This window comes from Cervus elaphus, chromosome 27, assembly GCF_910594005.1.
Source record: "Cervus elaphus chromosome 27, mCerEla1.1, whole genome shotgun sequence".
NCBI lineage: Eukaryota > Metazoa > Chordata > Mammalia > Artiodactyla > Cervidae > Cervus > Cervus elaphus.
Genome location: NC_057841.1, coordinates 13191668 through 13209781, shown reverse-complemented (window position 1 = coordinate 13209781; position 18114 = coordinate 13191668). Strand labels below are relative to the sequence as shown.

The 18114-nt window shown below is 44.2% G+C and overlaps 1 protein-coding gene across 2 annotated transcripts in view; it reads right to left on the bottom strand.

Annotated features, from left to right (window-relative positions):
• The window catches only part of TMX3 (thioredoxin related transmembrane protein 3), a 36619-nt gene extending 32992 nt beyond the window's left edge, over positions 1-3627 (bottom strand). Inside the window, exons 1-2 of one of the 2 annotated variants that reach the window (XM_043889041.1) lie at positions 3419-3627; positions 2446-2500 (exon numbers count right to left, since the gene is read on the bottom strand). In XM_043889041.1, the coding sequence (XP_043744976.1) occupies positions 2446-2500; positions 3419-3464 (101 nt within the window). In that variant the 5' untranslated portion in view covers positions 3465-3627. The remainder of the gene's footprint in view (positions 1-2445; positions 2501-3418) is intronic. The other variant, XM_043889042.1, reaches the window with a different exon arrangement.
• Between the last annotated feature and the right edge of the window lie 14487 nt (positions 3628-18114).

The window sequence follows — 18114 nt, the reverse complement described above, 5'->3', positions numbered from 1 at the left end:
CCCAACCAGGAAACTGCTGCCGTGAGACCCCAGACTGCTCGCCTGAGAGGTGTCATCTGGGCCATGTGACCCTGACCCCTACATCAGCTGGTCAGACTGGTCCTTTAACTGTTCACTAAGATGCTGAGCACCCCTGAGGATCAGGGCTAACATGGAGGGTGCCCTGTACACCAATGACTGCGCTCGCTGATGCGTGGCTTGGGCCGCAAAGCCTAGGCATCACCACATCCAGCGCCCTCGGGGAACCTGCACAGCAAACAAACAAGGTCTCACAAGGCCTGACAGTGCAGCCCAAGTCAGTGCAACGCATGGGGCTGGCTGGACCCAACCCAGAGACAGAGTCATCTGCAGTCAGGATCCAGGGGTCCCTACGGGGGGATGAGGAGCCAAGGCGCTCCATATGCTGAGAACACTGGCCCAGCGAGGTCCTCAGTCCCTGGGGAGGTGTTTTAGCCCTGGCCAGGGTTAGACAAGCAGGGCAGCCTTCTCACGCCAGTTCAGTCTTCTTCAGCCAAGGCAATCCCTGCTCACCCGCCCAAGCTAGGACGGTGCCTGAATTTCCAAGGGCCATCCTCTTGTGGGCCCAGGAGGCAATAAGCTGCACGTCCGCTTGCTCTGGGATAAAGAATAATTCAGTCCCCGCGTTCAGCTGACAGCACGGAATGCTCGTTGGCTATTTCCCTTAGTCCCTTAGTCAGCACAGGGCCATTCTGGTGAGTGTCGCAGACAGAACAGAGTGTCTATCGGGGCAGAGACACAGAAACCCAGTGTCTCATCTTCACAGGGGCCCAGTAGTAAGCAGGAGCAGAAAGCACAAACCCAGAACCTGGGCCCAGTTAATGGCCTCCTTGCCCAGTGTCCTTGATCCCTCACCGCAGACCCCGAGCTCACAGGAGGCTCGGGTGGCCACGGACACTAGGAAGGTGGACCAGACAAGCTTTTCACTTACAGGAGACTGTTGTTGTTTAGTCGCTCAGTCATGCCCGACTCTTTGCGACCCTGTGGTCTGTATCCCGCCAGGCTCCTCTGCAAGAATTTCCCAGGCAAGAATCCTGGAGTGGCTTGCCATTCCCTTCTCCAGGGGATCCTCCTGACCCAGGGATCAAACCTGTGTCTCCTGCACTGGCAGGCGGCTTCTTTACCACCTGGGAAGCGCATTACAGGAGGGCCAACCCTGTCAGCTCAGCAGGGTTGAGGTGAGTCAGGGTCCGGTCTCCTGCAGCGGCTCACCTCGCTTCCTCCTCCTCCCAAAGGAGCAGGTCTGGGGTGCCACACCCTTCTAGGCACCACGCACTTTAACAAAGTCACCTGAGTTCCCAGCGGCTTCTCTGAGAATCGAAGCGCCTGTAAACAATCCACGAGGGCACCCGATACCCACCAGGAAGGCTGCTGAGCGTCCCTGGGGACCCTGGGGCTCTCTGCTCGGCAGAGCACCCTGCTGCGGGCTGGGGTGGTGAACGAGGACAACCAGCCAAACGGAGAGTCAAGACTTGACTCATTCACTGCGCCAGTGCAGGCCAGCAGGCAGAAACGAGCTGCCAGCTCCTCAGCACTGAGAGATGCATCTCACCCTGGAGGAGGCCCGAACCAAAGGCGTCTGCCTCCTCGAGGAGGACCCACACGCAGAGGGGAGGGAGGAGGGAAGGGACAGGAGAGGAGAAGTACCGGGTCCACATGCAGAAAGGGTCTCAGCCAAGCCCCTCAATAAGGAGGTTTCCCTAAGAAATGCCTGAGGCGAGGCCCCCACCAGCAGGTCTCCACAAGGGGCCCGCAGGCTGAGAATGCAGACGCACACACAGGAGACGGCTGGGGAGCCCGAGTCCATGACTAGGGCTCACCCCACGCCAGAGACCGCGGTGCACTGTCTCTGCTCCACGTCTGTGGCGGGCAGGGCAGCTTCCCCCCAGGGCCCAGCCAGGAAAAGCCGTGTCACTGCCCATGCTCAGGCCCCAAAGCCACACACAGGATGCTGGTCTGAAGCCGGACTCCTCACCTACGACAAGCAAGGCCTGGTGATTCCCGCTGCGTGACTGGATGGTTACCAAACTCCAGCACCCACTCAGCAGTGACTAACACTGTACAGGTAAAACGGAAGACTCTGCCAGTTTTTACTTTTATGACTGCTCATAAAACTGCCGAGTGCAATCCCATTTTGTGCAACTCCTGGAGCAAAACCGGTGCTAGCTAAGCACTGGCCATTGTCTGCTATTAAAGGATTAGAATCACACAACGTAGTGCACTTGAAACTAATGTAATATTATAAATCAACTACACTTCAAAGGAAAAAAAAATCTACCTCCAAACAAAATTAGCAAATTACATACCACAGATTTACGTGCTCAATAAAACAAGTGTTATTTTAAAAAATAGTGGACTCATACCAGTGTTCAGATAACATCACAGCTGGAAGAAATGAAGATACTATTTAAAAACAGATAAACTCACGAGTCATCTAGATCTTCCACATGTCCTTTACAGAAAGCCAGATCCAGTAGAAAAACTGAAAACAAAAGACAAAATGTATACAGTAAAATACATGCTAATTTATCTTGTGGCTTACATTATATGCTCACTCACCTATAAAATGTTTCTGGTTTTTTACAACCTCCCAAAAAACACACCATTCATCCATCCCAGGACGCAAATTAGGCAAAAGCATAAGTCGTTCACCTGTTTAATATTTATGACCATGTGGTGACAGCAAGTTCTACCTAGGCCAGTAATTCTAAAGGACGGAAGTTCCTTTTAAATATATTTTTACTTTCATCCTGTTTTTCACCATCTCATCTTTTTGGGGTAGACGTGAACATTGTCTATATTTCTTTTCCTCTAGAAGCAATGATCTCAGAGATAAACTTCAAACCCCATCCAAAATATAGTCCCCCCCCCCACCTCCAAATTGACAGAAACAAAATTGGGTTGGACTCCTAACACTGATCACAGAGCAGCGTCGGACAGGCCGTGGGAGCTAAACGGTGCGAGTGGACCCGTCGTGGGGAGGACGGCGACGCGGGGCCGAGACTGAGCAGGACCAACCGGTCCCCAGGCCACACCGCACAGCCCCGGGGCCCGGCCAGGATGCGCCCGCGCGGGCGAGGATGCCTCTGAGCTGGCCAGGCTCAGAGCCCAGCGCCGAGCAGGTGTGCGCGCGCGCCGGGGAGGAGCGCCCTCGACGCCCCCGAAGGAGCTCGCGCTCCGCGAAGCCCCTTCCGCCCCGACGGCCGGAGCGGCCGGTCGGAAGGCGCGCGTCTCCGGCGGAGCCGCGCCTGGTTAAGGGCCCCACAGCGCCCGCTCGGTGTCGGGTGTCGGGACCCGGGACCCGGGACCCGGGACGGGAAAGTATCTCGGCGGCCGCGCAGGCCTCTCCCCACCTGGAGACGGTCCCCGCGCCCACCCGCACCGCCCCCGCGGCCTCTACCTGCGGCGCAGAGCCGCAGGGCGGGCCCGCGCCTCCGAGCTGCCATGCTCGCCGCACAGGCGCTGCCAGAGCCGACTCAGCGCCCGCCACAGAAACGAGCACCGGCGGCCGCCGCCTGCGCGCCCGGAAGGGGAAGCCGGCCGGTCGGGCCACGGAAGGAAAGCGCGGACCTGTGGGCGCGGGCGGGGCGAGCCGGCCTCCGCCACCCGCCCAGGCCCCGCCTACCTCCGCCTCTGAGCATGCGCGGAGCCGTGGTGCCTGCGCGCGGCCGGCACGCAGGAGCGGGCTGGCACGCATGCGCGATCGCGGCCACGTAGCCTCTGCGCCCGGGACTGCCTCCGAGAGCGTGGGAACCTAGGGTGCGAGCGTGGGTGCCAGGGGGTCCTTTCCCGGAAGTTAAATGCGCGCCAGACTTTGAACGGAAGACGAGGCAGACTGGCAACGCTAGGGGTGTAATCCTGCCATCTCTTTCACCTGCAGCTCTTATTCAGTTGGTAGTTAGATTCCTGAAAAAAGACGGGTCTTAACAGTGGGCAGAAAGATGGAAGACTGGATGTCGAGTGACCCTACATGTATTTGCAGAATGCATTTGGAATTTTCTTTGACCCCCGTTTGCAACCTGCGAGATCTGTTTCACAGGAGTAAACTTCAGTAATGCGTTTTTGCCAGCTAAGCCTTCCTTTTAAAAAGTGTTTCCCTTGAAACTTGAAAACATGAAGTTAATCATGGGATGTAATTTTTTTACGATTTGTTCCAGTTTCCTGATTTTTGAAATAAGTAAACTACCTGCTATAAAATATTTATATTGCTGTGTGGTTTTCTTTCTTTCTTTTTTTTTTTTTTGCTGCGTGGTTTTCTACATAAAAGTTATCTGTAAAAGCTATTTAGTTTTATATGATAGTGATCGCTGCAGGAACTACTTCTACCAATTATTGAATGTGTGTTATGAGAACAAAAATGGATTATGATGTCAGCCCATTCACCCATCATAGGTTCAAAATTCTATGAGGCAGAAGGCTCATTAGTTCAGTTCACTCATTGGTGCCAGACTCTTTGTGACCCCACGGACTGCAGTACACCAGGCTTCCCTGTCCATCCTTAACTCCCGCAGCTTGCTCAAACTCATGTCCATCAAGTTGGTGATGCCATCCAACCATCTGATTCTGTTCTCGCCTTCTCCTTCTCTTTGATCTTTCCCAGCATCAGGGTCTTTTCCAGTGAGTCAGTTCTTCACATGAGGTGACCAAAGTACTGGAGCTTCAGCTTCAGCATCAGTCCTTTCAATGAATATTCAGAACTGATTTCCTTTAGGATGGATTGGTTTGATCTCCTTGCTGCCCAAGGGACTCTCAGGAGTTTTCTCCAATGCCACAGTTCAAAAGCATCAATTCTTCTGGTGCTCAGCTTTCTTTGTGTTCCAACTCTCACATCCGTACATGACCACGGGAAAAACCATAGCTTTCACTAGACAGAGCTTTGGAGGTAAAGTAATGTCTCTGCTTTTTAATGTGCTGTCTAGGTTTGTCATAGCTTTTCTTCCAAGGAGTGTCTTTTAATTTCATGGCTGCAGTCACCATCTGCAGTGATTTTTGGAGCCCAAGAAAATAAAACACTATTATTCCTAAAGACCAGAAGATTAAGTTGTAATCTGATCGAGAGCAAACTCTAGGTTTCATCTTGTTTACGCGGTCAGCATAGCATCCAGTGCAGGCATTCAGCAGATCCAAATACATATACTTTTAAACTGAGCATCTAATTTATTCTATGAGTTTTACATACGTAAATATTCATTCCTCATGAAAGTTCTCAAAGTAAGAAATAGTATAAATGAGGGTCTAGAGGCTCAGAGGTAATTTGCTTAACAATTGAAAAGGATGAAATTGCTGTTGAAAACCAAGTCTCAGATTCCAGAGCTGGAATTCTTTCTGTAAAAGGACACTACCTCTTAGGATTCCTTTCCACTCTAGAATTTTCTCCCTCTCTCCCTTGTCTCCTTTCTCACTCACCTTATTTTGGCTGATGGTACAAATGTTTGGCCAATTTCCCTGGAAGTTAGGCTAGGTATTTCCCTACTGAATATTTTCCATATCCGACTGCTCACATCTTGTTGCTTTTATTACCTCAGTGTCTCTTCAGTCCGCCCCCATTTTCTCCATCTCTATTATCCCCAGGTCAGGGCCTCACCTTCTCTTGCTTGAATAATTGGGCTCCTAGCCTCGAGTTTCCCTTCTAAGGCACTCTGTGCATCACTTCCTAGATGAATGTTTCAGAAATACCATTTAGAATTTTATTACAAAGTCAGATTACTTTCACTTTACCGCTGCTCACTGGGATACAGGATAAAATTTCAGCTCTACACTCTGTGCTAGTATTTTCATTGTCTGTTGTTACCTCTAGCCGCTCCCATTAGTCCCATCCTCCCCTCCCGAGGCACCACTAGCAACCGTTCCCTGGTGAACTAGCCATGCCGTCTTCATCTCTTGTACCTTGTGTAAAACAAACTTCATCACTGGATTGAATGTTACCATCATCAGCGTGTGTGCCACGAGCAAAAATCTATGTTGCATTTTTTTTAAACGCTTTATTTTTTAAGAGCAGTTTTAAGTGCACAGCATAATTGAGAGGAAAGCACAAAGGAATCTTCCCAAAAGAAGTAGACTAAAAAATTCTCAGTCTATTTCAAAATTTTGCCTTCCACAGGATGTAAAAGAGAAAATTCTTTAATTTTTATCACAGCTTAAGTTAGTGTGGGGAGGACAACAAAACCACTCTTGACCTAGGCCTGTTCTTTCCAGTAATAACCACTAGTCACATGTGGCTAGTGTGATGGAGTTAACTAGTTCTATTTAATTTTAATAAATGTTAAATCCAATACTTGATTCAGTTACTGGAAAATGTTTATGTGGCTGGAAGAATGTAAATATGCATTGGACTATGAAGACAGTAAAGTTTCTCATCTTAATTATGTTGAAATTATAATATTTTATGTATGAATTCATAAAATACATTAAAATTAATTTCATGTTTCTTTTTATTTTTCAGTGACTACTAGAGAATTTAAAGCTATATATGTGGCTTGCATTATATTTCCATTGCACACCACTGACCTAGACAATCTGAAAATATCAGAATAGAGCATTGTCTGAAAATGGTCAAAAAAAATCTGTAAAGAGATTTTTTTATACGGAAAACAGGCTGCCATATTTAAACTGGATAGCCGAGGAGGACCTGCTCTAGAGTACAGAGAACTCTGCTGAATGTTAGGTGGCAGCCTGGATGGGAGCGGGGTTTGGGGGAGAATGAATACATGTGTGTGTATCGCTGAGGCCCCTTGCTGCTCCCCTGAAACTATCACAACCTTGTTAATCGGCTATACCCCAATACAAAATTGAAAAAAAATATTAAAAGAAAACAGGCTAAAGTTACAAATGCTAAAACTTGTATTTAGTAAACTCACAGTATAATATAAAGTACATTTTAAATATTAATAAAAAAGTGTGTTTTTCCTGCTTATGTGTCTCCAGTGGTGATGAATTTCCTTGACGTGTAGAAGGTTCTATATTAAATATGACATGTTCTTAGAAAGTTTTTCAAGTGAACTACATATTATATATAGAGATGCCTTATGTATTATGCATACACATTCTCACCAAAAGGCAAGTCCAAGAATGTCTGTAACAAGTCTGCTTGTAAAAAACTAAACAACTCAAATGTCTAATATCAGGATGGATACTGTGTGTGTGTGTGTGTGTGTGTGTGCGTGTGTTCAGTTGCTCAGTTGTGTCCGACTCTCTGCACCTCCACAGACTGTAGCCCACCAGGCTCCTCTGTCCATGGGATTTTTCCAGGCAAGAATACTAGAGTGGGCTGCCATTTCCTCCTCCAGATGGATGCTATAGCAATGTGCTATATTGCTATGGCAATGAGAAGGCATACACTTTTGTGGAGGGCACTGCATAGATGCATCTCATGAACAAAATGTTGAGCAAAAATGAGAACCCAAAGAAAGGTACTCACTGTCTGGTGCGGTTTGAATGTAAAGCTCAAACAACAGGCAAATTAACCTCGAGCGTGGAAAGTCAGCGGTACAGGTGGTGTTTTCTCTCTTGATCTGAACGTTCTTACACGGATGTGTTCACTTTGTAAACCAGCACTGAGTTCTGCCTTTATGGTTGATGTACTTTTCTGTATGTAGACTCCATCAACAAAAGTTTAAAAATAAGAATAAAACTGTATTTTTAATGTAAAGATCATTAAAATAGGGCTTGTCAAATGAGCTAAGCATCAGTTAGCGGGACAGCCTGGTAAAACACCATTTCCAACCATTCTGTACAGATTCTGAGTCAGTAGTTCTGAATTTGTATGTCTCACAAGTTTCTGGCTGATGCTCTTGCTTCTGGTTTGCAGATCTCATTTAGTGGTGTTGAGGGAAAATGAATTCAGAATATGCTGTTCATTTTTAGATTCCTTTGCATAACATACATGAGAAAAACTAGAAAAAAATTACCTTTTTATAGTTGTTATTTCTTGATGTTGTATATAATGGGTTTTTTTGTGAATTTTAAATGAAAATTAAAACTTTTATTGATATTTTTAAATGCCTTAGTTTTAATGTCCAATATGGGAAATATTGTTAGATAGAACCCACAAAATAAAAGAAAGTTGTCTGGTGTCCTCAGTGTATTTTTAAGAATATACAGAGGTCCCCAGACCAAAAGTTTGAAAACAAAGTGGACATTTATAGAGCTCTTCATTCAACAAGCAGGGAGTGCATACACATGGAAAAGGTAAGAGAAAATCATGTGCTTAGTGTATCATAAAGTAAGTTTCAACAGATTGAAAAAAATGTGCTATTATCAATATATTCTCTGACCACAACACAGTGAGTTTATCACACACACGTACGGGTGTGCAGCAGGCGGGGGCTGCTCTTTGTTGCCCTACACAGGCTTGGGGGCTGCCGTCTAGCTGCGCTGCTTGGGCTTCTCATTGCACTGGCTTCTCAGTGCCCAGCACAGACCCTAGCACACGCTAGTTTCAGTAGTTGTGGCTCCCAGGGCTCCAGAGAACACGCTCAGAAGTTGCGGTGCATGGGCTCAGTGGGATCTTCCTGGACCAGGGATGGAACCCGTGTCCCCGGCATTGGCAGGCGGATTCTTTACCACTGAGGTACCGGGAAAGCCCCTCCTGAGAATTTTGGATCAACTTGCAGTGTCTCTGGCTGTGGACTGTCGAGTAGAGGGGGATGTTTGCACTCACCCTGGATCCTCTGTGGCTGCTGCCTTTGTGGGGACAGTTCTAGGAAAAATCCTTGCTGACTAGAATGGATTAGCACAGAGGCCATTCATTCCCAGAGAAGGGTGATTGCCCTGTCCTTCCCTTGTCATTGAAATGTATCTACTGAAGCTGCAGAAATGCTGCTGATGCAGGCGCTGCTGAGCTGGCTCTGTGACAGTGAAACAAGCTTCCTATTCAATGCCCCTCACCCAGGTCATGAGAGAAGGAGCGCCACCACCATGGACCCAACGTGTGATTTTGCTCTTGAAACCCCAGAGGATGGAAAAGAGGCAGTTTGGGATCTTTAATCTCGACTTCCTCCTATGAGTCATCAGGGAAGGTCGGTAGGAGATCTTTAGAATTCTGCCAACCACAGACAGTAATAGAGGAAGGGCATGACATGAAGGATGCGGTCTCCTGACCAATTCCTATGCGAGGACCAAGGCCTTTTCTAAGTGCATGGGTGAAATGGCCTGTAGATGGAGAAGCTCTTTGGGGTCAGGGGGACACAGGAACTCAGCCTGGGCCTGCTCATGAGCCCCTTACACAGGTGGTAGAATTAATTTAGGTGGACATGGAGATGCTCCTCTAAGAATAAAAATTAGATTCTCATTAAAAGTTGAAATAAGTGATTTTTAATAAAAGTCTACTGTGGGAGTGTCTTCCTTACCTGAATGTCTAATTGCTATCAATATAATGATTGGCTGAAACTCCGTCCTGGTGCTGAGGAAACTAACAAGAAGAAATAACTTGTAAATCTGTCCTAAATCCAGTACTAACTGGATTTCAATAATGGGCGCCCTTGTGTACATGTGTGTGTGTGTGTGCATGTGAGTTGCTCAGTCGTGTCCATCTCTTTGTGATCCCATGGACTGTAGCTGGCAAGCTGGCCATGGACTTCTCCAGGCAAGAATACTTGGGTAGTCAAGTGGGTTGCCATTTCCTACTCCAGGGGATCTTCCCGACCCAGGGATCGAAACTGGGTCTCCTGCATTGCAGGCAGATTCTTTACCATCTGAGCCACTAGGGAAGCCTGATGGGAACCCTTAGAGTTTTCATATGGTTAATTATAATCACTATCCTATACCTACAGCCACAAAAAATTACTGCCCTAATGAAGGACATGTTAGATGCAGCCGAGTGGGCCCCGCACCCTCATTTTACAGTAACGAGATGATGCTGGTGAGGAAGACGGATGGATTGTAGAGGCTGACCTTGGACTACAGGGGATGCCAGTAAACAGCACCCCTAATAGCTTCTGCAGTCCCCATATGGTCCAGAGTATTCAGCTGCTACACAGATTATTCCACAAGCTAAAGATGACCGGTTTTCCATAGCTGACTTGGCTAAGGCCTTTTTTCTATATTGGTTGCTAGGGAGAGTCATCAACAGTGTGCATTCATGTGGAATGGTTCCCAATGTACTTTCGCCTCAAAGATATTTGAACTTTCCTGTGTACTGTCACAGCTCAGTGAGGCAGACCTGGTGTGATATTACCAGATTATAGAGTTGTAGTACATGATACAGATGACATTATGATTATTTCTGAAACTGAGGATCAACCTAAAAGTAAATTTACGATGATCATATGACCGATAGAAAATGGTTTATGAACCCCCCACAAAATCCAGAACCTTCCATAGGCTGTAAACTTTGGGAGGAGTCCATGGGCTGGCATGCCCTGTGATACATTGCAGACCAATAGGAATGAAACCTTCTTGCTCCCCACCTCCCTTGTTAGACTAAATAAGAAGCCTGAAATCTTACAGGCCTTCTTGCTCTTGGAGAAATCATATGCCCCACTTAAGGACACTGCTGGGCCCAATTAATTTTTATTACCTGGAAAGGATCATTCTCGGTTAGAAGCTTGATTAACACAAGTCTTCCTGAAACTGCAGCAGCTGTAAGTGTAAATAAAAACAAAAAACAGAAGAATTTTCTTTACTATCAGGAACCAGAGTAAAAGTTTATTATCACCACACCTATTACATATTGTGGGCTTCTCAGGTGGCACAGTGGTAAAGAATCCGCCTGCCAATGTAGGAGATGCAAGAGATGCAGCTTCGATCCCTGGGTCAGAAAGATCCCCCAGAGGAGGAAATGGCAACCCACTCCAGTATTCTTGCCTGAAACATTTCATGGACAGAGGAGACCGGCGGCTACAGTCCATGGGGTTGCAGAGTCGTACACAGCTGAGCACATATAGCACATTAAATATTTCCCTGAAAGTCCTGGCTCATGTAGTAAAATAAAGAAAAGGGGATAGCATAGGATGGGAAGAAAAAGAAATAGTAATTAATCCTGGATTATCTATATTAAAATTTTTTTAAAGATCTCATGCAAATTATTAGCTCTAGTCAAGGTTCAGCAAAGTGTCCAGGTTTGATATTTATGCAAAAATCAAAAGTATTTCTTTAAACTAGCAAAAAGAGAAAGCATACATTTAAAAAAACATATTATTTCTAATAGTAACAAAAATGTTGCCTTGTAGTAAAACTAAGAGATATGACCATATGGAGAAAATTACAAACCTTATTTAAATAATCTAAAGAAGACACAAATAAATGGAAAGATAAAACAATTTAGTGGATTGAAAACTCAGCATCACACAGGTATCTGTGATCCACAGATTACCTATCCATTCATTGACATTTCATTGAAAATCTCAAGTGTTTTATAAGGACCTTGATAAGCTGATTTAAAACTTAGTACAGAGGAGCAAACCTCCAAGTATACCCAAATTGTTCATACAGAAAAAGATTAAGGTGAGAGAACGTATTCTGCTAGATATCAAGAGTTAAAGCCACCGGAGGATGACGTGGTATCAGGACAGGGACTACTGACCAACAGGATAGAAGAGACAACCCCAAACAGACTGTGTACGAATGGAAACGACATGTGGCAGAGAGGACGCCGAAGAGAACATGTTGCTCTGTGCCGATTTCATATCCACAAAGACAAAATAATCTGGATCCAAATCTTACCTGGTTAACAAAAATGAACTCCAGCCTGAAAGGAGACAAGTGGACAAGCAATACTTTAAAACCTTTAGAAGAATATACAAGAACTTCAAATCAAAGGATTTCTTCAAAATTGCTAGTCCAAAGGAAAACATTGATAGAATGATTGAAAGACACTCTAGAGAAAGTGAAATGGAAAGACAAGCAACTGTTGGAAACCTTATGGGCAACATAGATAACTAAGGATGAGTTAGTTAAAAAATCAATAGGAGAAAATACAAAGCACATAATGATGAATAAAATACACGATCAGGCATTTTACAGAAAAGGAAACATAAATATTAAACAATTCGCAAAATGCTCTACTTCATATTAAAGAATTAACTTCATTGGTGTACCATTTTGACTTTCTTTTTGGAAACCTTGGAACATAGGGAATTCTCACACCCTACAAGTAAAATTTATATTTATGGAGACCTAAAGTTCTCTTAGATGTTTTAATACTGAATTATAAAATGTAAAGTTTTGGGGGACGGGGTGGGTGGGATGAATTGAGAGACTAGCACTGACATAAATACACTACGTAAAACACATTATGATAAAGAATCTGCCTGTAATGCAGGATACCAAGGTTCAATCCCTGGGTTGGGAAGGTCTCCTGGAAAAGGAAATGGCAGCCCACTCCAGTATTCTTGCCTGGAGAATTTCATGGACAGAGGAGCCTGGCGGGCTACCGTCCATAGGGTCACAAAGAGTCGGACAGGACTAAAGGACTGACAGGTCAATCAATAGCTAGGGGAAACTTACAGGATAGTGCAGCAAGCTTAGCTCGGTGCTCTGTGATGACCTAGAGGCATGGGGGTGGCACGGGAGAGAGGCCCAAGGAGGGGAGATGTGTATACAAGCAGCCGATTCACGTTGCAGCGCAGCAGAAAGTAGCACAACACTGTAAAGCAATTATACTCTAACAAAAACTTTTAAAATTAAATGTAAGGTTTCATCTAAGTAAACTCCTTGATTGCACATCTCAGATTATATTCCAGGCTATCAGTATACTAGGTCAGATTCTTTTATCCATTAGAAATGCAAAAAAATATCAATGCTCTATTATAATTTTCACAAAAATACCTACATTTACTTCCAAATGTCCCTAGGGTTAAAAGGTGCTAACCCAATTACGGAAGTCAGTTAACAGTCCAGTTAATTAGGTTATTTGCTTCTAGAGAGTTTGCCCAGGGGAATAAATTTAGATTCTCATCTCTCTGAAGACAAACACTTTAAAGCTTTATAGTTATTATGACAGTTCCTTCCTAATTTCAACAGAAGATGGATGTAATTCCGTCTGCTCACAGAAGTCTGCAGAAGTTTGGTTTCCCTGGTGGCTCAGATGACAAGGAGTCTTTTTTGATCTGATTTCACTAACCCTTGAATAAAACCTTGGTTTCTGATAAAAAAAGTTCTGCCTTCTTTTATACCTTCCTTTCCTATACATAGAATCAGTTATCTTTCCAAAAAATCCTGCTTCCTTTCCATGGAAAGTTAATTTTAGAAACTATTATCTGGGCTTTAATTTACATATTAAGCTGGTCCCATCTGAGATGATGTTGCCTCTCGGACATTTCACTGGACAGAAGGAGAAACCATTAACTTTATTAATAATTATATATGTACATATATACTATATAATTACATAATAATATTAATTCAGGCTTATATCAATTGTCAAATTCATTTAAAGGAAAGTTCAAACAGACAATTGTTAAGACTTTAAATCTCTGAACACTGTTTGCACTTCAATTAAAATTCAGAAAATTATTTGAATTGTAGTCCAGGCTCTTTTGGAAGAAATTATATGTATTTATATATATATATATCTCCTGTTATTTTTCTTTCAAATAGAAATAATTTCTCAAGCCTCTGACTTTAGTGTTCTAGGATCACTTGGAGGAACTATCTCCATTTTGGTACATGTTTAGTCACTCAAAGAAGAGTTAATTTCAATAAAATATATTGCTTCGGGGAAGAGATTCTGAATCTCTTTTATGTGGTCCAGGCAGAGTTGATTGGAGTTCAGGGCTTTTATATGGAGAACCCTGTGTATTTAAAGCCCTAGTGGCTCTTCAGGTAAAGAATCTGCCTGCAGTGCAGGAGCCACGAGACACATGAGTTCGATCCTTGGGTTGGGAAGATCCCCTAGAGGAAATGGCAACCCACTCCAGCATCCTTGCTGGGAAATGCCATGGACAGAGGAGCCTGGTAGGTTACAGTCCAAAGAGCCGCAAAAGGTAGGACAGGAGTGAGGGACTAAGTACAAGCACCCTGTGTCCTTTAAGGGTGTCTGGTATTTCTAGGATGGACCTCACAGAGAGCTCAGGTTATAGGAATCGTACTGTGAGGTCTTATTTCCTATAAATCGGTGCTTGGCATTTCTTGAGGGCTTTTCATAGGAATGTCTCCTATGAAACGTTCTGATGTTATCTTTCTTTTAAAACTCTCACAGATAATATGATTCCATCTGTTCAGGGTTGACATTTTCCAGTTTTCTCCTATATGTTTCAGAATCCTGTGGCTCCCAGAATCGTACATAGAATCCGTCATTTTGAGTCCTCCTGCCGTGCCAATGACACGATTACAAACCGGGCTCTATAATGGTTCAACATCAGTGGAGCAGGGGCAGGGCCTGATCTGACCTAATCTTTGGACCACGGTACCTTCCCTGGAGTGATCTAGACTACAGACGCAAAGAAGACATCCATGTTATAAGGAGAAGGATACAGAGAAGTAAGAACTGGGGAAAAGGTTACGCAGAGGCTAAACGAACTCAATTTGTTGTCCTTACGGGAATTCCCAAGTCTTTCTGAACAAAAGCAGCTCAGAAATGAGGTCAAAGGCTGGTCAGGTCAGCCCTGGACAGTGAAGGGGAGATAATGAAATGGGCCTGAGAGTAGAAACCAATTACTCATACCTCTGGCGGCACTTTTTGTCTTTTTCCTGGAAAATGAGACCACAGACTCAGACTTAATATAAGTAGTATTTGCTAAGAAACACATGAAAAAGTAAATGAAAGAAAGGAGTGCAATATGCATTACATATTGCTTCCTAATTTATCAAAATTACAAATCTGATCAAGTCCCTTTGAGAATTACCTTCTGGTTACCAGAAGCAGGCAGGAAAGAGAAGATGCCGTGCTAGTAACCCAGGGAGAGGAAGGCTGAACTCTGAGTTAGACACTTCAAAAATTCAGAAACTTCAAAAAGTTCTTTGAAACAGGCACTGAAAATGTAGATTTCAATGGGGTCAAAAAGTTTTTCTAATAAAATATTAAGGAAATATCATTTTGTTGAGACTGTGTTGCTCACATTGCTCAAACTACTGACTGTTTTAGGGGTTGAGTTCTTAATAATTTGTCTTTGCCTTACAAGTCCTACTTTTGAAGCACAACAAATTTGCCTTTGTCAAAGGCATCCTGGGATCATCGCATGTGTTACCGTGTAACACGGCAACTTCAACTGTTTTGACTCTTTGCGACCCCATGGATCTGTAGCTCACTAGGCTCCTCTGTCCATGGGATTTCCCAGGCAAGAATACTGGAGTGGGTTGCCATTCCGTTCTCCAGGGGATCTTCCCAACACCAGGGATCGAACTCACGTCTCTGCATTGCAGGCAGATTCTTCACCATCTGAGGCACCAGGAAAACCATGTAACACTTATAGCAGCTTCAAGTGTTTTGAGTTAGTAACTTCTTTATAGGTGAGTAAACCTAAATGTATAAAATAAACTACCAGTAATTTCTTAAAATGAGAACTTGCTTAAGAAGCCTTCCAACCAACCGTCTCTATAATTTCAATTATAAAAATGAAGTTTTATACTTGATTGCATATGTTTACTTCTGCTTTGTGATAATTCCTTCTAACAAGTTAAGGTGTTTTTTCCAAGACTGGAAGAACCCTTAGGCTCAGATTTTGGTTAAGCATGAAAATAGCGACATCTGCTGGAGACATGGGTTTCAGCATCGATGAGCGACTGCGGATTTGCCGAGGTCATGCCTGCATTTCCCAGGAGAGACAACAGACACACATGCAAATAAACGGTGAATAATAAAGTCCAGCTTTAGTTATAATAAAGATTTCTTATGGACGAAGCCTGGCTTTTTAAGGCAAGGTTTTGAAAGACCTGAAAGCTACTACAATATCTTTGCAAAGAGACCCATAATACTAAGAAGCTTAAAAACTCAGAGAGAAAACAGCAGTGGTTGCTATAGTTACAAAAATAAACCTGTCCTCTGGGAAGAACTGAAAAGAATCGTTTGCTGCCCCTGGGAAGTTGTTTTCAGGGCTCATTAAGGAGCCCAGGGTGACAGGAGAGATGTGGCTTTGAAAAGACAAACAACTCGAGAAGTGTCCCCTGTAGGTTTGTTTACTCCACATGGCTGCAGCATCAGAAGTCAAGATTCACCAAAATAGCAGGGAACCGATATGTGTGTTATTTTAAACCCAGCCTGCATTTTAGGGTCAGTGCAATGCAGTATGTTTTGAATGCCGCAAGATGACAACAGCAACAGATTACTGTCACCACCTTGCTTAGGGAGGCATCTCATGCATCACATACATTCCAAATAGGAATCCACAAATGCCAAGGGTTGTATGTGGAGTGACTCAAACGTCACAATTTTCAGTCTGTTTTAGATTTAAAGCCATGCCTCCTAACTCGGTCTTCTCAAAATGAGTCCCTCCCATTTATTTACATGAAGACTTTCAGCAATGTCAACCTTTTCAGCTACTTCTTCAGGCCAAAGAGCACAACCATGTATGTGCATTTTCTTGAAAGAAACACTAGATCACTTTGGGTACCATTGTCTAAATACAGTTCTGTCTTATTTACCACAGCCTGGCAGGACAAAGACAGAGCAAGCGAAAGGTACAAGTAGTTACATTGTCTTCTTCCTGGTCATATTTTCTAGAATTTAGAACAGAGTTTTTATGGCTATTCTTTCTTTTGAATTTCTCTGGCTTCTGGTTTTTTACACCATACTTGACTGTGTCAAGTGATCATCATCCCCATAGCTCTGAAGCAGTCCATTTTAGTATTTCCTTCATGAGTGTTTATAAAGGGCTTCCTAATTTGGACACTTTTCTGAAGCCTTATCTTGTTGAGACATATATATATATAGCAACATATTTAAAAGGACATTTACTTGGGTATATACTTTTATATCCAAAACTCTATTCCTTAACTATTAAAAGTAATTCTACTTCCTGTTTTCTTCTTATTTATCAGAAAAAACAACTTTATTTTCTCTTACCATTGAATGCTTCAACAGTGAGTTAGCACAGTTCTGAAAGATGGCGTCCCACCATACACTGCGACCCTGCATCACATGGTTTTACAGTCAGTCATAAATAACAGTTATGGTACACATCTGCTATAATTTTTTTTTAAAGAATTGTTTTAAAAGTCAATGTTTTGATTAAGTCAAAATGGCTCACAGATGTTCTGTCCTGAGAAGAGATCAGAAACGTGGAAAATAAAGGTGTATGAAGCGGGTAGTGTCCCTCCGAGCTGCACCTCCTCACAGTGCGGTGCTTCTGGCTGTGTAGCGCCGGGGTGCGTGTCTCCTGGTTCGGAGGCATGCCGGTGGCTCCACTATGCCCGCACTTTCAGCCTTCAGAGCACGCCTAGTTACCGCCAGCAGGTAACTGTGTACCTCTGACCTGTTTGCTTTTAGGTCTCTTTTGGCTTTTTGATTTTTTTTTTTTTTTTTCCTGTTTCTGATCTTCAGCAGGTGCAGATCATGTTGGCAGCCGATGACTGCAGGAAAAAAAAAATTAAAACACAAAAGAGAAAAAAAAAAAGGCCCTCTCCAAACCAAAAGACTTAAACAAACAAACAAAGCCAAACCCACGTGGCAAGGAATGGAGAGGATGCTATTGTCTTGGAGGCTCATAGAATCTACTTCAGTCTATGACTCGTTCTCCAAAAGGAGCGGCGCTGGCTGGGAGAGCTCTGTTCTCTAGGTTCGTACTTCTGTGTACATTTTCAGGTTCATGTTTTTTAAAAAATGTTTAGTGAAAATGCAGTGTCTGCTGCCATGTTGCGTCTCTTTCTTTGTCTCTGTCTGCTCTGTCTCTGCTTGCAGCTGTTCCTTGGAGCGCAGTGCGGTGGTGTCCTTGCAGTGAGCTCAGGTCTGCAGCTGTTTCTGGGGACGTGGTGGAGGCTCCGTGTTCTGTTCTCCCAGGAAGAGCTAGTGGTTTCTACCTTGTGTGTTGGTGAGCAATGTGCAGAGGCAGAGATGCTGAAGTCTGGTTCCCAAGGAGGAGACGAAGCACCATCCTCACTCCAGGTCACCTCATCAGCTCTCTCTCTCTTTTTTTTTTTTCTTTTTGGCCCCGGGCCTGGCGGCAGCCAAAGCTGAAAAGCATCAAAACCAATGCAGAGCCAGTCCCCGCCACTAGCCCCTGC